Source organism: Eublepharis macularius, chromosome 12 (genome assembly GCF_028583425.1).
Source record: "Eublepharis macularius isolate TG4126 chromosome 12, MPM_Emac_v1.0, whole genome shotgun sequence".
Lineage (NCBI taxonomy): Eukaryota > Metazoa > Chordata > Lepidosauria > Squamata > Eublepharidae > Eublepharis > Eublepharis macularius.
In genome coordinates, this window is record NC_072801.1 from 58,470,282 (window position 1) to 58,482,896 (window position 12,615).

A 12,615-nucleotide genomic window follows, 5' to 3' on the forward strand; every position below is an offset into this window, starting at 1 on the left:
TTGCAGCCCCCATCAAATCTAATTAGAAAGACTCTTTTAAAAGGGCATTTCAACCCCCCTTCTAAAGTAGTATTCAACACAGCTTATAATTTTAAAACATACAATTATATTCATACAGAGGTGTAAGAATAATCCTCAGGCAAATAAAACGAAGTACCAGCAATTCAACAGCAATAAATAGCCGTACAGCATTAGCGATAAAAAACAGAAATTTAAAAAGTACTGAGTCAATAAAAGACCAGTAAGAGAAAAATAATTTTCTCAAGAGATCAGAATGGTTTTAACATCTCCAGGAGGCCAAGAACAAAGGAGCAAGATGGTTTAAGTATGGGGGCCCATAACCAAAAATGTTCAGAGCCCCAGTAGAATAGGAGGAGGCTGGGGGAGGGGTGTGTGGCTAACGGTAGAGCCTCTGCTTGGTTTTCAGGAAGTGTCAGGTTCAATTCCTGGCATCTCCAGTTAAAGATTTGAGTGATGGGTAGTTTGAAAGAGCTCTGCCTGAGACCATTTGTAGAGTTAAGATTTAATATTCTTATAAGGGTTGAATAGAATTTTGTGCTTTATACACATATATTCTTAGAATGAATTAATAGTGCAAAGTGTCTTTTTGCAACCCTTCTTTCCCCCCCCCCTTCTTTTCTTTCACATATTGTTCAACTTTTGCTGAAAGCTGTTTTTCAGAGAGAAACAGAACATAACCAACGCTGAAAATGTTTCTCTTTTCTCAGTTGCTTAGGAAACTTAAGATAAGGCCACATTCTTTGAGCTACTGTCGCATGAGAAGAGAGGAATAGATACAAGAAGAGCACAGTCACTGTATCCATAACTCTTGATTCTAAAGTCTGAAAGTCAGCAACAGTGAGAAATTCAAGTCAGCACAAGGATAGTGACCAAATAAGGGGAATGAAAAGGTTACATTGATTGCGAGACTAGAAGTAGCCAATTGAAAGAACTGTAGAGATCAAATGTATGTAAAAGACCAATTGCAAATTGTTTAGCAGGTAGTTCCATTTGTACTAGAAAAATGTCTTTAAAACTGCTTGTAAGCTTTATGTTCTTTGGTACTCATGGCTCCTTTGAAAGCTGGGTACCCATATTACAATATTCAATACAATCATTGAAAAGAAGCACTTGTCTGTCTCCTCCTTTTGCTCTGAAGGATCTGGGTAAGGGCAGAAGGGCACCATTTGTGTAACACCTGGAAAGCCACTGCCAGTCTAAGTAGGCAAAACTTACCTTGTTGGACCAGTGTTCTGATTCAGTATTTATATGTACATATGCTTGGGATAGCAAAATGAATTGAGCTGGCCATACTCAACTTTGGATGCCCTCGTGTTCAGATTCCAATTCAGGATACATTTGTAGCATTGACTCAAACAAGGAACTAAAAACTCTAGATAAGGAACTGAAAACCAACTTCACCCCTAGTTAGGTAATGTGGGTTTTTTTTTTAGTTCAGCCCCAAACTCAGCCATTTCTTCAGTGGCTGGCTGTTTTCGTGCCACAGGAATTTCCAAGTGATTAGATGTTGGTCTGTTTGGCTCTGGTTCTGTTGCTTTTATTATCCTTAGCTTTGGAGATTCGTTAGCAATATATACAAAAGCGATCCCCCACTGCAGCTCCTCTAACAGCCCACCACCACATTGACTGGATGGACTCAGACCATGTTTTATTGCTACTGTAAAGAAACAAACACACTTAGGATTCCCCCCCCCCCAATTGCCTGGCAAAAACCAGCCTGGCAGCAGTAATCATATATAAGGCAAGCATTTGCTGATCTCTAAGTATATCGGGTAGATAATTCCTAAGCCACAAGATTGGTTGTTGAAAATAAAGGAGATCTTCACTTTTGTAAAGTTAACTGATTATAAGAAAAATAGAGATACTTCTAGAGTAGATCTTTTATGTTCAAGAGTGATACAAAGAATGGAACTGGCAATTGTATAATTGGAAATAGTATTGATATTGTCAGTTGAAGGTGACGGGTTTTATATGTCCATGGACGCAGGACAGAAGGGGATTTAGATTGGCACTGTACCTTATAGATAATTTGTGTTTGTTTGTTTTTGTATATCTTTGTATATCTCTATAACCTGTTTATTTTAATAAATACATTTTATTTCAAAAAAAGAACACACAACGATTGTGAGCAGGTGAATTTATTGACATCACGGACACATCAACATTTGGTCTAAAACCAGATCAAACTTGTAAGAGGACTTCTATGTACCACTTTCCATCTGGCCTGACTTCAAGCTTTCTTTCCTACCAGTCATCTTCCAATGTAGACTATATTATCAGCACCCACCTCCTGGCTCAGGAAAAAGGATGGGAATCGCGCCCACATTTCCCCTGTCTGATGGCCAGTGAGTCCAGTTTGGCACTAATAGCATCCAGGCCACTCAATACCCGCTCCAGTTTCTGCAGCACCTGTGGATCAGAGTGTGAAGCACAGCTGTCTGGTGCCTGTGATGGAATGGAGGGCTGTGGTCCCTTGGGAGGAATGGGGGGCTGTGAAGCAGCTGGACCTACAGAGGGCACAAAGAAGAAACTTGAATCAGTGCAGCTATATTCTCGAGCCACTAAAACCTCCTAGAGCATAATGAGCAAAATCAGAAGTGTTAGAAAGGAACCAATTTCATTGGTTTTAGTCTGGAGGGGAGGGGTTTACCAAAATGATCAAAGAGATGGAACAACTTCCTTTTGAGGAAAGGAAAGCTCAAGTGTTTGGGGCTTTTTCTTAACTAAGGAGGAAGGGACATAATGAAAGATTTATAAAAAGATGGGCATGGTAGATAGAACTCCGCCCCCCCCATAAGCTGAACTCAGTGTCAGTCAATTAAATTGACTGGCAGTAGACTCAGGACAGACAAAAGGAACTATTAGATAGTTATACCTTGCTTTTCTCCCCAATGGGTACTGAAAGCAGTTTACAATGTTGTTCTGCCCGCCTTCATTTTATCCTAACAGCAGCCCTGTGAGGTAGGTTAGGTTGAGAGAAAGTGACTGGTCCAAGGTGAGCTTCCGTGGCTTAGGGATTCAAAAGTAGATCTAGCCTAGAACTCTAACTGCTACACCACACCTTCTTTCTTTCAAAAGGTAGTGCAAACATGTAATTAATTTATCAAATTCACTGCCACTAAATGGGGTGAAGCCTGCAAGGTTCTACAAACAGCACCAAAAATCTACGAGGGTCACTGTACACGTCACTTCTTTTACGAGTTCTCCACGGAGCCAATCTGTGTTCCATGCAGTCACAAAGCACACCGTTTCTATTTTAAAAAGAGAGTGCAAATGGACTTAGAAAGCTGCTGCCAGGGGAGGGAGAGCTCCTGCCTTTCTCCAATGCTTTTTTTCCCCCCATGCAAAAACAGTGCAGAGGGAAGGCTTTTCCTCATTTCTGCTGCTCCATGTGGAGGTATTGTGTGCACATGCGACAGCAGAAATGGACTCACTCCCTCCCTGCACTGTTTTTGCATGTGGAAAAAAGCTTGGGAGAAAGGCAGGAGCTCTCGCTCTCCCAGCAGCAGTTTTCTGAGTCCATTTGAACTCTCCTTCTTTAATAGAAGCCATTCTTCCAGAGCTGCTATGTGAATGCGCAGAGCATGGGTTGGCTCTCTGTGGAGAACTCCTAAAAAAAAAAATAACACGTCGAGTGACCCATATTATCACAGCAGATCCGGTTCAGTCTGCCACCCCAGGGCTTCTGCTATTTAACCAGGCAGAATACTTTGCTGGCTGTTGTTGCTGCTGAAAAACTTTCATTAAAAAAAAAAATTACAAAGTGGCATGTAAAAGCTGCCCATTTCTGACTTCCACGACATAGAGTTTCCCCCAGTCCCCCCTCTTCCCAGTCCCTTTCCCCCACAGATCCTCATACCGCGTCTGGAACAAATCTTCTCTTGCAGTTGCTGAGGGGTATCCCGGAGGTCTGTAAAGTGTCTCACATGGAGTACGTGCTCTGTGGTGGGATGGGAGGCAATAGCACGGAGCTCCTGTTGCGCACTTGTGCTTATGAAGCCCAAACCGACCTTCCCAAGAGAAGCACAATCAATAAGGGGCACCAAACAGTGCCTTAGAGAGCTACACAGGGGTGAGGATAGACTTGAAGGAGCCAGGGAAGTTTAGTAGACTATCTGAGGCATCTCTCTGAGAGTGTAACTGAAGGAGGACAACATGGAATCCTGCCCCAAGTGCAGCCATCACACAAGGCAACACGTAATTGGTGTACTGGGAGCAGCAAACAAACCCCAGAAAACAGATTTGCTGGAGTCCAAAACTGACACCGCCTTTCCCATACAGCGGATCTGTGGGTCTTCACCAGGGCACATCTAGGGGTATACAAGGGCCAAAACTTCATTGTTGAGCAGAGGCGCCCTGTAGGAAGTATGCACAATGCTCTTATCACACAGCAAAGGGACCTGATTTTCATGTGGGTAATGTATAACCTCATCCTATCACTCCTGATCATTTACAAGTCTTAGCTAGGCAATTATTGTTCCCATTTTACAGATGGAGAATCAAGGTTGCACAGTTAGTATGGGGCAAAGATGAAGTCTGTCCAATTCTTGCCCTGTGGGCACAGTGGGCCAGAGATAGGTGAGTAGACTGTAGAACCATAGCTGACAAAACAGCCGCACTCTGTTGGAGGCACTCTCCCCTCACAAATCTGGTTGACTTCTCTGGTGGTGGGGTGGGGAAGAGAAACATCTCCAAGATGGCTCAGCGCAAGCTCCTCACAGCAGCATTCTAGGACAGGGGGTGTTCAGCCTGTTGACTGAGACTCTCAGGTAGGTCAGAGAGCCCTAGTGCTCAAGATCCTAGATAGCCTCAATTTTATAATGCCTCCTGGAAGGACCTGCTACTAGTGAGCATGCACAGAAAGCAAAGCTATATGCCTCCACCTCTCAGCACACATGCTGAGAGGCACAGCAGAATGGTGAGGCAATGCTAGTTGACTCAGTGGTTGGAGAGGATTCCTCCAGGGCTCTGACTCTTGACTTGTCGCTCACTACAGGTCACTTCCTGGTGCTTACTTTGCATTTCTGTCCTAGGCTCTCTTGGACAGCTGCCCCCAGGTCCTGGCACTGCTTCTGGTGAGATCATAGCTACAGCCCCTCCTGTTCCTGTCAGGTTACAGTATCACAAGCATGCAGGTTACAGTATCACAAGCATGCATCACCTGATGCATGCTTGCAGCTCAATGGATCCCATATTTTCAAATTCATCACAGGTCCTGGAAAGCTGCAAGCTTATGTCTAGGAGTGGTACTACGCTGTAGACTCTCCCCCATTCTGTTTCCGTCTCTGCCACAAGAAGCTGTAAGGGAAGTTAGGACCTCAGGGTAGCATATTCTAGACAAAATCTGCCATCGCTAAATTTGGCCTCCAAATATTCTGCCTCATGTGAAAAAAAGGAAGTGGGCAGGGAAGAACAGATAGTTAGGCCGGTGGCCGCCCTCACCCCAACTGCGAAGCGCTCAACTCCAGCTCTGTCTGCCACTGTGACAGCCTCTCGGTACTCTAAGGGGTCCCCAGTTTTCAGCCCATCTGTCACTACCACAAGAATCTTGGTGGCTGTGTTGCGGGCGCCTCTGTGTGGGGTGAACAGGTCCCTTCTGAATAGGGGAGAGAAGAGAGGAATTAGGTATGAGGGATAAGAGAAGCAGCCATTAGTGTTGCCAACTTTTAAACTGGTCCCTCTTGTCTCTCCATTTAATCTCAATTTGATTGGCAGCAAATACCAAGTGAAAAGCTTCAACTGCCCATGGCCACACATTAAGCTTCTGTTAAAAGAACGGGACATTTATCTCCTGGCCAGTTGGCAACCTTATTGGCCATAAAATTGTCATTTTGCTTTTCTTGCCACAACTTCTGTGCCTCTGGCCAGTGCTTTATAGGACCATAGGATGAGAAACAGTGGGTGTGGCCCACCTACTTGTGTGTGTGTGTGAAAAATTGCTGCTTTTCCTCTTCCAACTGTCTTCCATTGAAAGAAAGGGGAAAAAATTTAAACTAGGAAAACTCTTAGTTTTAAAAAAATAATGTGTCCAAACAGGTAAGTGCTCCAAATCTGGCTCACCGAAAATTTTCCTTGCCTTGGGCTGAATTTTTCAGGTTTTTTATCAGTTTTTAATGATTAACCCCTGATCTCCAGAAAAATCCCTCTTTAGCTACAATGACCCTAAAAGCATGGAAGCGTTCTTGAAAGAGAGACTAGTTTATTTCAAGAAAGTATAATTTATTTTTGAAAAATGGTCATTGTAAGCAGGTAAAACCTTCTGAACTTAAAAATCTTATTTGATGCATATGTTTCTGATGCTTGCAATTCATAAAGCATTTGGGTCTAGTGACATGGTTCCAGAATTTTCTGTGGGTTACCTACGTGTTTATTTAAATATTGATACCCTACTTTGCCACTCCCATCATTAAAGGGTAGCTCAAGGCAGCTTACATATGCAGTCATGAACCATGCTGCACAAATATACTAACAATTGTATATATATATGAAGAGACAGAAAATGGCACTAAAAATATCCCTGCCGTATGCACTCAGGTCTGGCATTGATGTGCAGCATTATGAGGTGGTGGTAACAGTGTAGACGAGCCCTGAGGCCACAGAATGGACTGTACCACTTCAAATTACAAGTGAGGGATAACATTTTGTTAAATCCTATAATATCAGGGCTTTTTTCAGGTGGAATGCGGTGGAACAGAGTTCCAGCACCTCTTGAAAATGGTCACATGGCTGGTGGCCCCATCCCCTGATCTCCAGACAGAGGGGAGTTTAGATCACCCTCCATGCCGCTGGTGGTGTGGAGGGAGATCTAAACTCCCCTCCGTCTGGAGATCGGGGGCAGGGCCACTGGCCATTTGACCATTTTCGCCGAGGGTGATTTAAACTTTAAAAAACTCCCCCTTTGTTCCAGCTGACCCAAAGTGACATCATTATGCAGTCCTGGGAACGTGTGTGCACTTTGCGCATGAGCATGTGGTACCAGGGGCACCACCTCCCGCCAGCAGTTGCCCCCTATGCTGGCAACCCACTGAGTTCCATCACCTCTTTTCCCAGAAAAAAAGCCCTGTACAATATGAATTATTTCTTGTAAGTCTAAAACTTGCACAGCATGCAAAGGGTTAGGCCAGAACCTTTCTTCCTGATGAACTGATGCTAGCCTCTTACAGCCCTTTCTTACATGCCCAGGGTAATGCTGATCGCCACTTTGGGTTCAGGAAGGAATTTTCCTCCAGGACAGATTGGCCAGGGATCCTGGAGGTTTTTTGCCTTCCTCTGGGCATAGAGCAGGAGTCACTGGGGGAAGTGAGGGGGAGAGATAGCTGTGAATTTCCTGCATTGTGCAGGGGGTTGGACTAGATGACCCTTGGGGTGCTCAATTGATGTGCTCAATTTTATTTGCAGGAAGTTATTACATAGTTATTACATTTAAAGAAATGTAAATTCAAGAAATGTGGCCTCCCTACCTGCAGTCTGAAATGGTGTAATCCATTCTACCTGTGGTTGCCAATTTTCTGACGGGGCTTGGAGATCTCCTGGAATTACAACTGATCTCTGGACTACAGATATCAGTTTCCCTGGAGAAAATGGCTGCCTTGGAGTGAGGACTTTGTAGCATTATACCCTGCTGAGGTCCCCCCTTCCCAAACTACAACCTTCCCCTGGCACCATACCCCAAATCTCCAGGAATTTCCCAACCCAAAGATGGCAATCTTAATTCCACCACCTCATTCTACTGCATGTGTAGTTAGTGAAAACAGTTCCCCTAAATGAGTAAATCTCTGACCATTGGCTTCGGGAGCACAGCAGCTGGATACAACTGCAGTACACAACAGGTAAGACATTCCGAGGTGAAACATTTCCCCATCACTACATCTGCACAGCAGCAAAAAGTCTCTGTCTAATTTCTGCCCTACCAGAAAAGGAGGAGGGCAGGCCCTGATGCAGGAGGGTGAGAAGGAAAGGGGGCAAAGATACTCACACAGCGTTCCTGATGGCAGAGGCTGTGTGTGTGGAGCCCCCCAGCTGCTTGACCTGGCTGAGGAGTTGGTCCGCATCGGGATTTCTGTGAAATTGTTTGAAGTCAAAGTGCTCCTGAAAGCGGCTGGAGTATTGCAGGAGGGAGAACTAGAGAAGATGGGGAGAAATTAGCAGGAAGGAGAAGGAAGCTTGGGGTGGCAGAGGGGGTGGCAAATGAAGAGCAACTCTGCTTGCCAAGTCCTGCAGCATCCTACCAATCACTACAACCAATATTTATTTATTTTTTATCAATTTATTTATTCTGCACCTGGAATTTTGTACTTCTGTGTTTGTCAAACAACTTTTAGACATACAGACAGGGCTGTAGCTCACACAACACCTGATTTGCAGGCAAAAGAAACCAGCTTCAGTAAGGCAACTTCCAGTGAAATGCAGCAGGGGTGGAGAAAGACCTTTTTTCTACATAAAACAAAACTTCCCTGTGGCTAACATTACATTTTGACCTGAATAAAAGAGTGCTTTCTAGAAAGTTCTGACTATCTCAAAACCTTGGACAAAACCCCAGGTAGGACCCATCACACTTCTTACCCTGTTGCCTGTAGTATAGCACCCTCTACTAACCTGTGTGTTGTTAGGAAAGCTTTTCATGATGAGTTTAACGAACTCCTTCAAGTGCATAAATTCTGAGGATCGCATGCTGCTGGAACCATCAATCACAAAGACAATATCTCTGGCATCATTTGGACACCCTGGGTGGGAAGGAAGCAAAGCAGAGCAGATCATTCAAAGGTAAAACTATTCATAAGACTCAACTGCATTCCATAGACCATTGAGGGGCCATGGTTCTGTGTATAGCACATGCCGTGGATCCAGACAGTCCCAAATTCAATCCTAGACATGTCTGGTTAAAAGTCTCTGAAAGCAGGTATTAGCAAATAACTTCAATAGGGCAGTTTCATACTATTTAATCTGAACCAAGATTGGTAGCTTTTTTCCTGGCAGGGCTCTTGTGCCTTTAACAACCACACGCTCAGAACTATAGTAGGCAAATCTTCTCCCCATCATTGCACTTCATGTCAAGAAAAGCTTCATCCGCTTAATTTCTACTATTCTCTGCTAGAGAAGCTCTGCTGCCCAACCCCCAAAATATTGGCCACTCTCACATCCTCAACACCTGTTTTTAGTGCCACAGCCAGGGCTTTTTTTCAGGGGGAACGTGGGGGAAGGGAGTTCCGGAACCTCTTGAAAATGGTCACATGGCTGGTGGCCCCGCCCCCTGATCTCCAGACAGAGGGGAGTTGAGATTGCCCTCCGCTGAGCGGCATGGAGGGCAATCTCAACTCCTTTCTGTCTGGAGATCAGGGGGTGGGGCCACCAGCCATGTGACCATTTTCTCTGAGGGCAACCCACTGAGTTCCACCACCTCTTTTCCCAGAAAAAAAGCCCTGGCCACAGCCTATGCCTGGAAGAGATGAAGGAGGAATGCTCAGTGCTCTTTTAATCCAGCACACATAGTCCAACACTCCATAGATACTAAAAGACACATCTATATGATATTTGAGCCTGGCCACAGGGTTATAGAGGTTGCTGTTAGTTACGAAGGAATCACCAATTTATTTGAAGCCCAATTTAAGAGCTTGCCAGTTTTACCAAGAGGAGAGGATTGGATACAGCCCTGATGGAAGATGCCACAGCTGTCCTGAGCAACCTCTTCCAACACATAGCCATTATTCTCCACCACTTCCCTAACAATTCTAAATTAATCCCTAGCAACATACTAAGTAAGGACAGAAATTGTCCACATACAGGACACAAAAAAGTTGCCTATTACTCATAGCAGAAGTTTGGCCGTAGAGCAGGTGTCTAGTGCCGCTCTCTTCATTGGGACTTTTGTGTTCTCTGCAACTGTCTTTGGGGTATTTCATCCCCTACATGGTTCTGTACTGTTTTAAAAGTCAAGACGTTGTTTGTTCTTAGCTTAAAGATATACTAGAAAAAGACAATCTGTAGAGAAAAGGTGCATCTAGCTCCCCCAAGCAGAGATTTAACTTCTCAGGGGTCAGTTCTAAAGAATGACAACACCAGCAACTCTGTGTGAGAGGGCATTCTCCACACCCTAAACAGGGACAGTTCCAGAACACAGGAACTGCCCCTGGTTAGGGACAGTGGATGGGTGTGACATCAGCACTGGACTTTCTCATAGGCTACAGTCCCATGTACATTTACAAGAGAGCTCAAAGTATTTTCAGAGTGATGTGAGCTTCTGTGTTATGTTCATCCATACACCACATAAGGCTGTATTCACACTGAGTGTTCTTGTCCCTTCTTTCATTGTGGATATGCCTGGGTTCTAAATGTTGGTGGCTGTGCTTTTGAAATGATTGATAGCCAGGCAAGAAGCCATTCACACACTCCTTTCAACCTTCCTGCTTTTTAACAACATGTGTGATTTCAGCCTATGTCTTTTGTTGAGCAAAAACCTTTTAACCAAAAATCTTTTCACTTAGGCTTTCACGACGTGCAAAGCTCCATCCCATCCAACCTTTTCCAGAACTTTTGCTTACGTCCTGTCTCCTTTTTTTGTTGTGGAATGTCTAGCCCAGCTAAAGCATCTGAGAGATCAAATTCAAAACCTTCATCAACAGACTCTGTGAGAGAAGAAAAATAGGTAAGAACGTGCCAAGGTTATCAAAACACTGAGACAAGGAAGAAATTGCCTCAGCCAGAGAAAAGGGTACAAATGATAATGGACAGACTGACTCTTTAAAGTTACCAGGAAGGTTGGTTCCTGGTGGGCCGCTGCCGAGGAGAGCTGCTGGTGGCCTGAAGCAAGACAAACCAAGCCCCAGTTGTGCTGCCCCAGGGCTGAGGCCACTCTCAACCCAGGCCAGTGGCAATGACAATGGGTGACCCTATACTTCTCATTGTAATTGCTCCTGGCCATGTTCCCAGTCCACCCTTGCAGGGGATCTTACAGTAGGAGGGATCTACTACCTACCTGTTGCTCCAAAGAAGAGGAGGCAGATGATGAAGACTTCAAATGCTCCCATGGCTTGAGTGTGAACCTCCCTTGCGCAGTGGGCTGGAATTGGTGCAATGGGGCAAAGACTGTTTCTGAGTGCAGGTAGGAGGCCAGAAGGGCACTGACCGGGAAGGCGGGAGGCAAAGAAGCTCACTCATATTTGGGACAGCAGCTGCTCTTTGGTATGCAAATATTTGCACCAAAGAATGTGGGAGGGGAGAGGGGTTTACTCCTTTTCTCCCCATCGAGCCACTCGGCTTCATGGATCATATAATGAAGTGGACAGTGAAAATGTATGTCTGCATGCAGTGTGTTGGATCCAGCCAGCTTTTTTGCTAAATCATGCCCACTTCCTCTCTCTAATACGCTCCCCAGCACATATGAATTTTGCTCATGCAGGTCCCATGATCTACAACATAGCCTATTGGGTGGCCACATGAAACTCCCTCCTGTGTTTTTCACTAGCAGGAAAGCTGGCTGGATCCAACTTTTTGAGCCAGTTTAATGTAGTTTGCTGGATGACTTTGGACCTGACGCTCTCAGCCGAACCTACCTCACAGGGTTAAATTATGCAGTTTTAGAAGCTTGCATGCTTAGCATAACAGACAGCGCAGTCCTTCGTTCTTCTAAGTCAGTGAGCTTAGAAGGGTGTTACTGTATTTAAGACTGCATTGTTGGTCTACAATTTGTACCATTTACTGAACATATTAAAATACATAACAGTGAGTCAGATCACTGACCCATCTAGTTCAGTCTTGTCTCTTCTGACTGGTACCAGCTTCCAGAGGCTCAGGTAGAGCGTGATGTCTCCCAACAGCTGTTATTTTAGATTCTTCCAGCAGTTCCCAACATGGTGCCCGCCAAAACCTTTCATGGAGCCCATCAAGCATTTTTTAGAAAGAAGGAGAAGGGCCAAGTGGGGCTTCTGCCTACTAGGGCTTCTTATTGGCCACCAGAGATCTGGTTGGCAGCGCAGATTAAAAGGCAGCCTGCTGATCGGAGCTTCTGCCTGAAATGTTGAAGAATTACTATTAGCAGGGCTTTTTTTCTGGGAAAAGAGGTGGTGGAACTCAGTGGTGGAACTCAGGACCACACAATGGCATCACTTTGGGTCAGCTGGAACAAGGGGGGAGTTTTTTAAAGTTTAAATCGTCCTTGATGAAAATGGTCACATGGCCGGTGGCCCCACTCTCTGATCTCCAGACAGAGGGGAGTTTAGATTGTCCAGAGATCAGGGGCGGGGCCACCGGCCATGTGACCATTTTCAAGAGGTGCCGGAACTCAGTTCCACTGTGTTCCCGCTGAAAAAAAGTCCTGACTATTAGACTTATATGCATGACTTCATTTTGTGGTTGGCTTTACCTCCTGCAGCAGCCATTTTGTGGTTGAGCCCACCACCCTATGTCAATATTCCCAAAGTGCCCACAGGTTCAAAAAGGGAGGGGACCCCTGCTTTAACTGAAGATGTGCAAGAAAGTTTCTGCTCTGCTATTGAGCTACAGCTGCCCTTCCTATTTTGCTAATCTTGGGGATTATCATTTATACTCTACCCGCACACTGCTGGAAATCTTATTCAACAACTTTTCTGGCTTCTGAGG

The 12,615-nt window shown here is 44.9% G+C and overlaps 1 protein-coding gene across 1 annotated transcript; it reads right to left on the bottom strand.

Annotated features, from left to right (window-relative positions):
- Positions 1–2,143: 2,143 nt before the first annotated feature.
- On the bottom strand, positions 2,144–11,139 carry LOC129338207 (integrin alpha-M-like). The gene is made up of 7 exons (XM_054992263.1): positions 10,994–11,139; positions 10,560–10,643; positions 8,617–8,744; positions 7,997–8,142; positions 5,464–5,617; positions 3,881–4,031; positions 2,144–2,528 (listed from the first exon to the last, which is right to left on the bottom strand). Exons 1-7 carry the CDS (start codon positions 11,043–11,045, stop codon positions 2,317–2,319), a joined length of 927 nt encoding a protein of 308 aa, XP_054848238.1. The 5' UTR covers positions 11,046–11,139; the 3' UTR covers positions 2,144–2,316.
- Between the last annotated feature and the right edge of the window lie 1,476 nt (positions 11,140–12,615).

Excerpts from the sequence above, each read along its gene's own strand:
- LOC129338207 (XM_054992263.1), bottom strand. The coding sequence starts at position 11,045 with ATGGGAGCATTTGAAGTCTTCATCATCTGCCTCCTCTTCTTTGGAGCA. Across the intron at positions 8,745-10,559 it reads ACAAAAAAAGGAGACAGGAC|GGTGTCCAAATGATGCCAGA; the intron begins GTAAGCAAAAGT and ends CTTCCCACCCAG. Across the intron at positions 2,529-3,880 it reads GAAGATTTGTTCCAGACGCG|GTCCAGCTGCTTCACAGCCC; the intron begins GTATGAGGATCT and ends TGCCCTCTGTAG.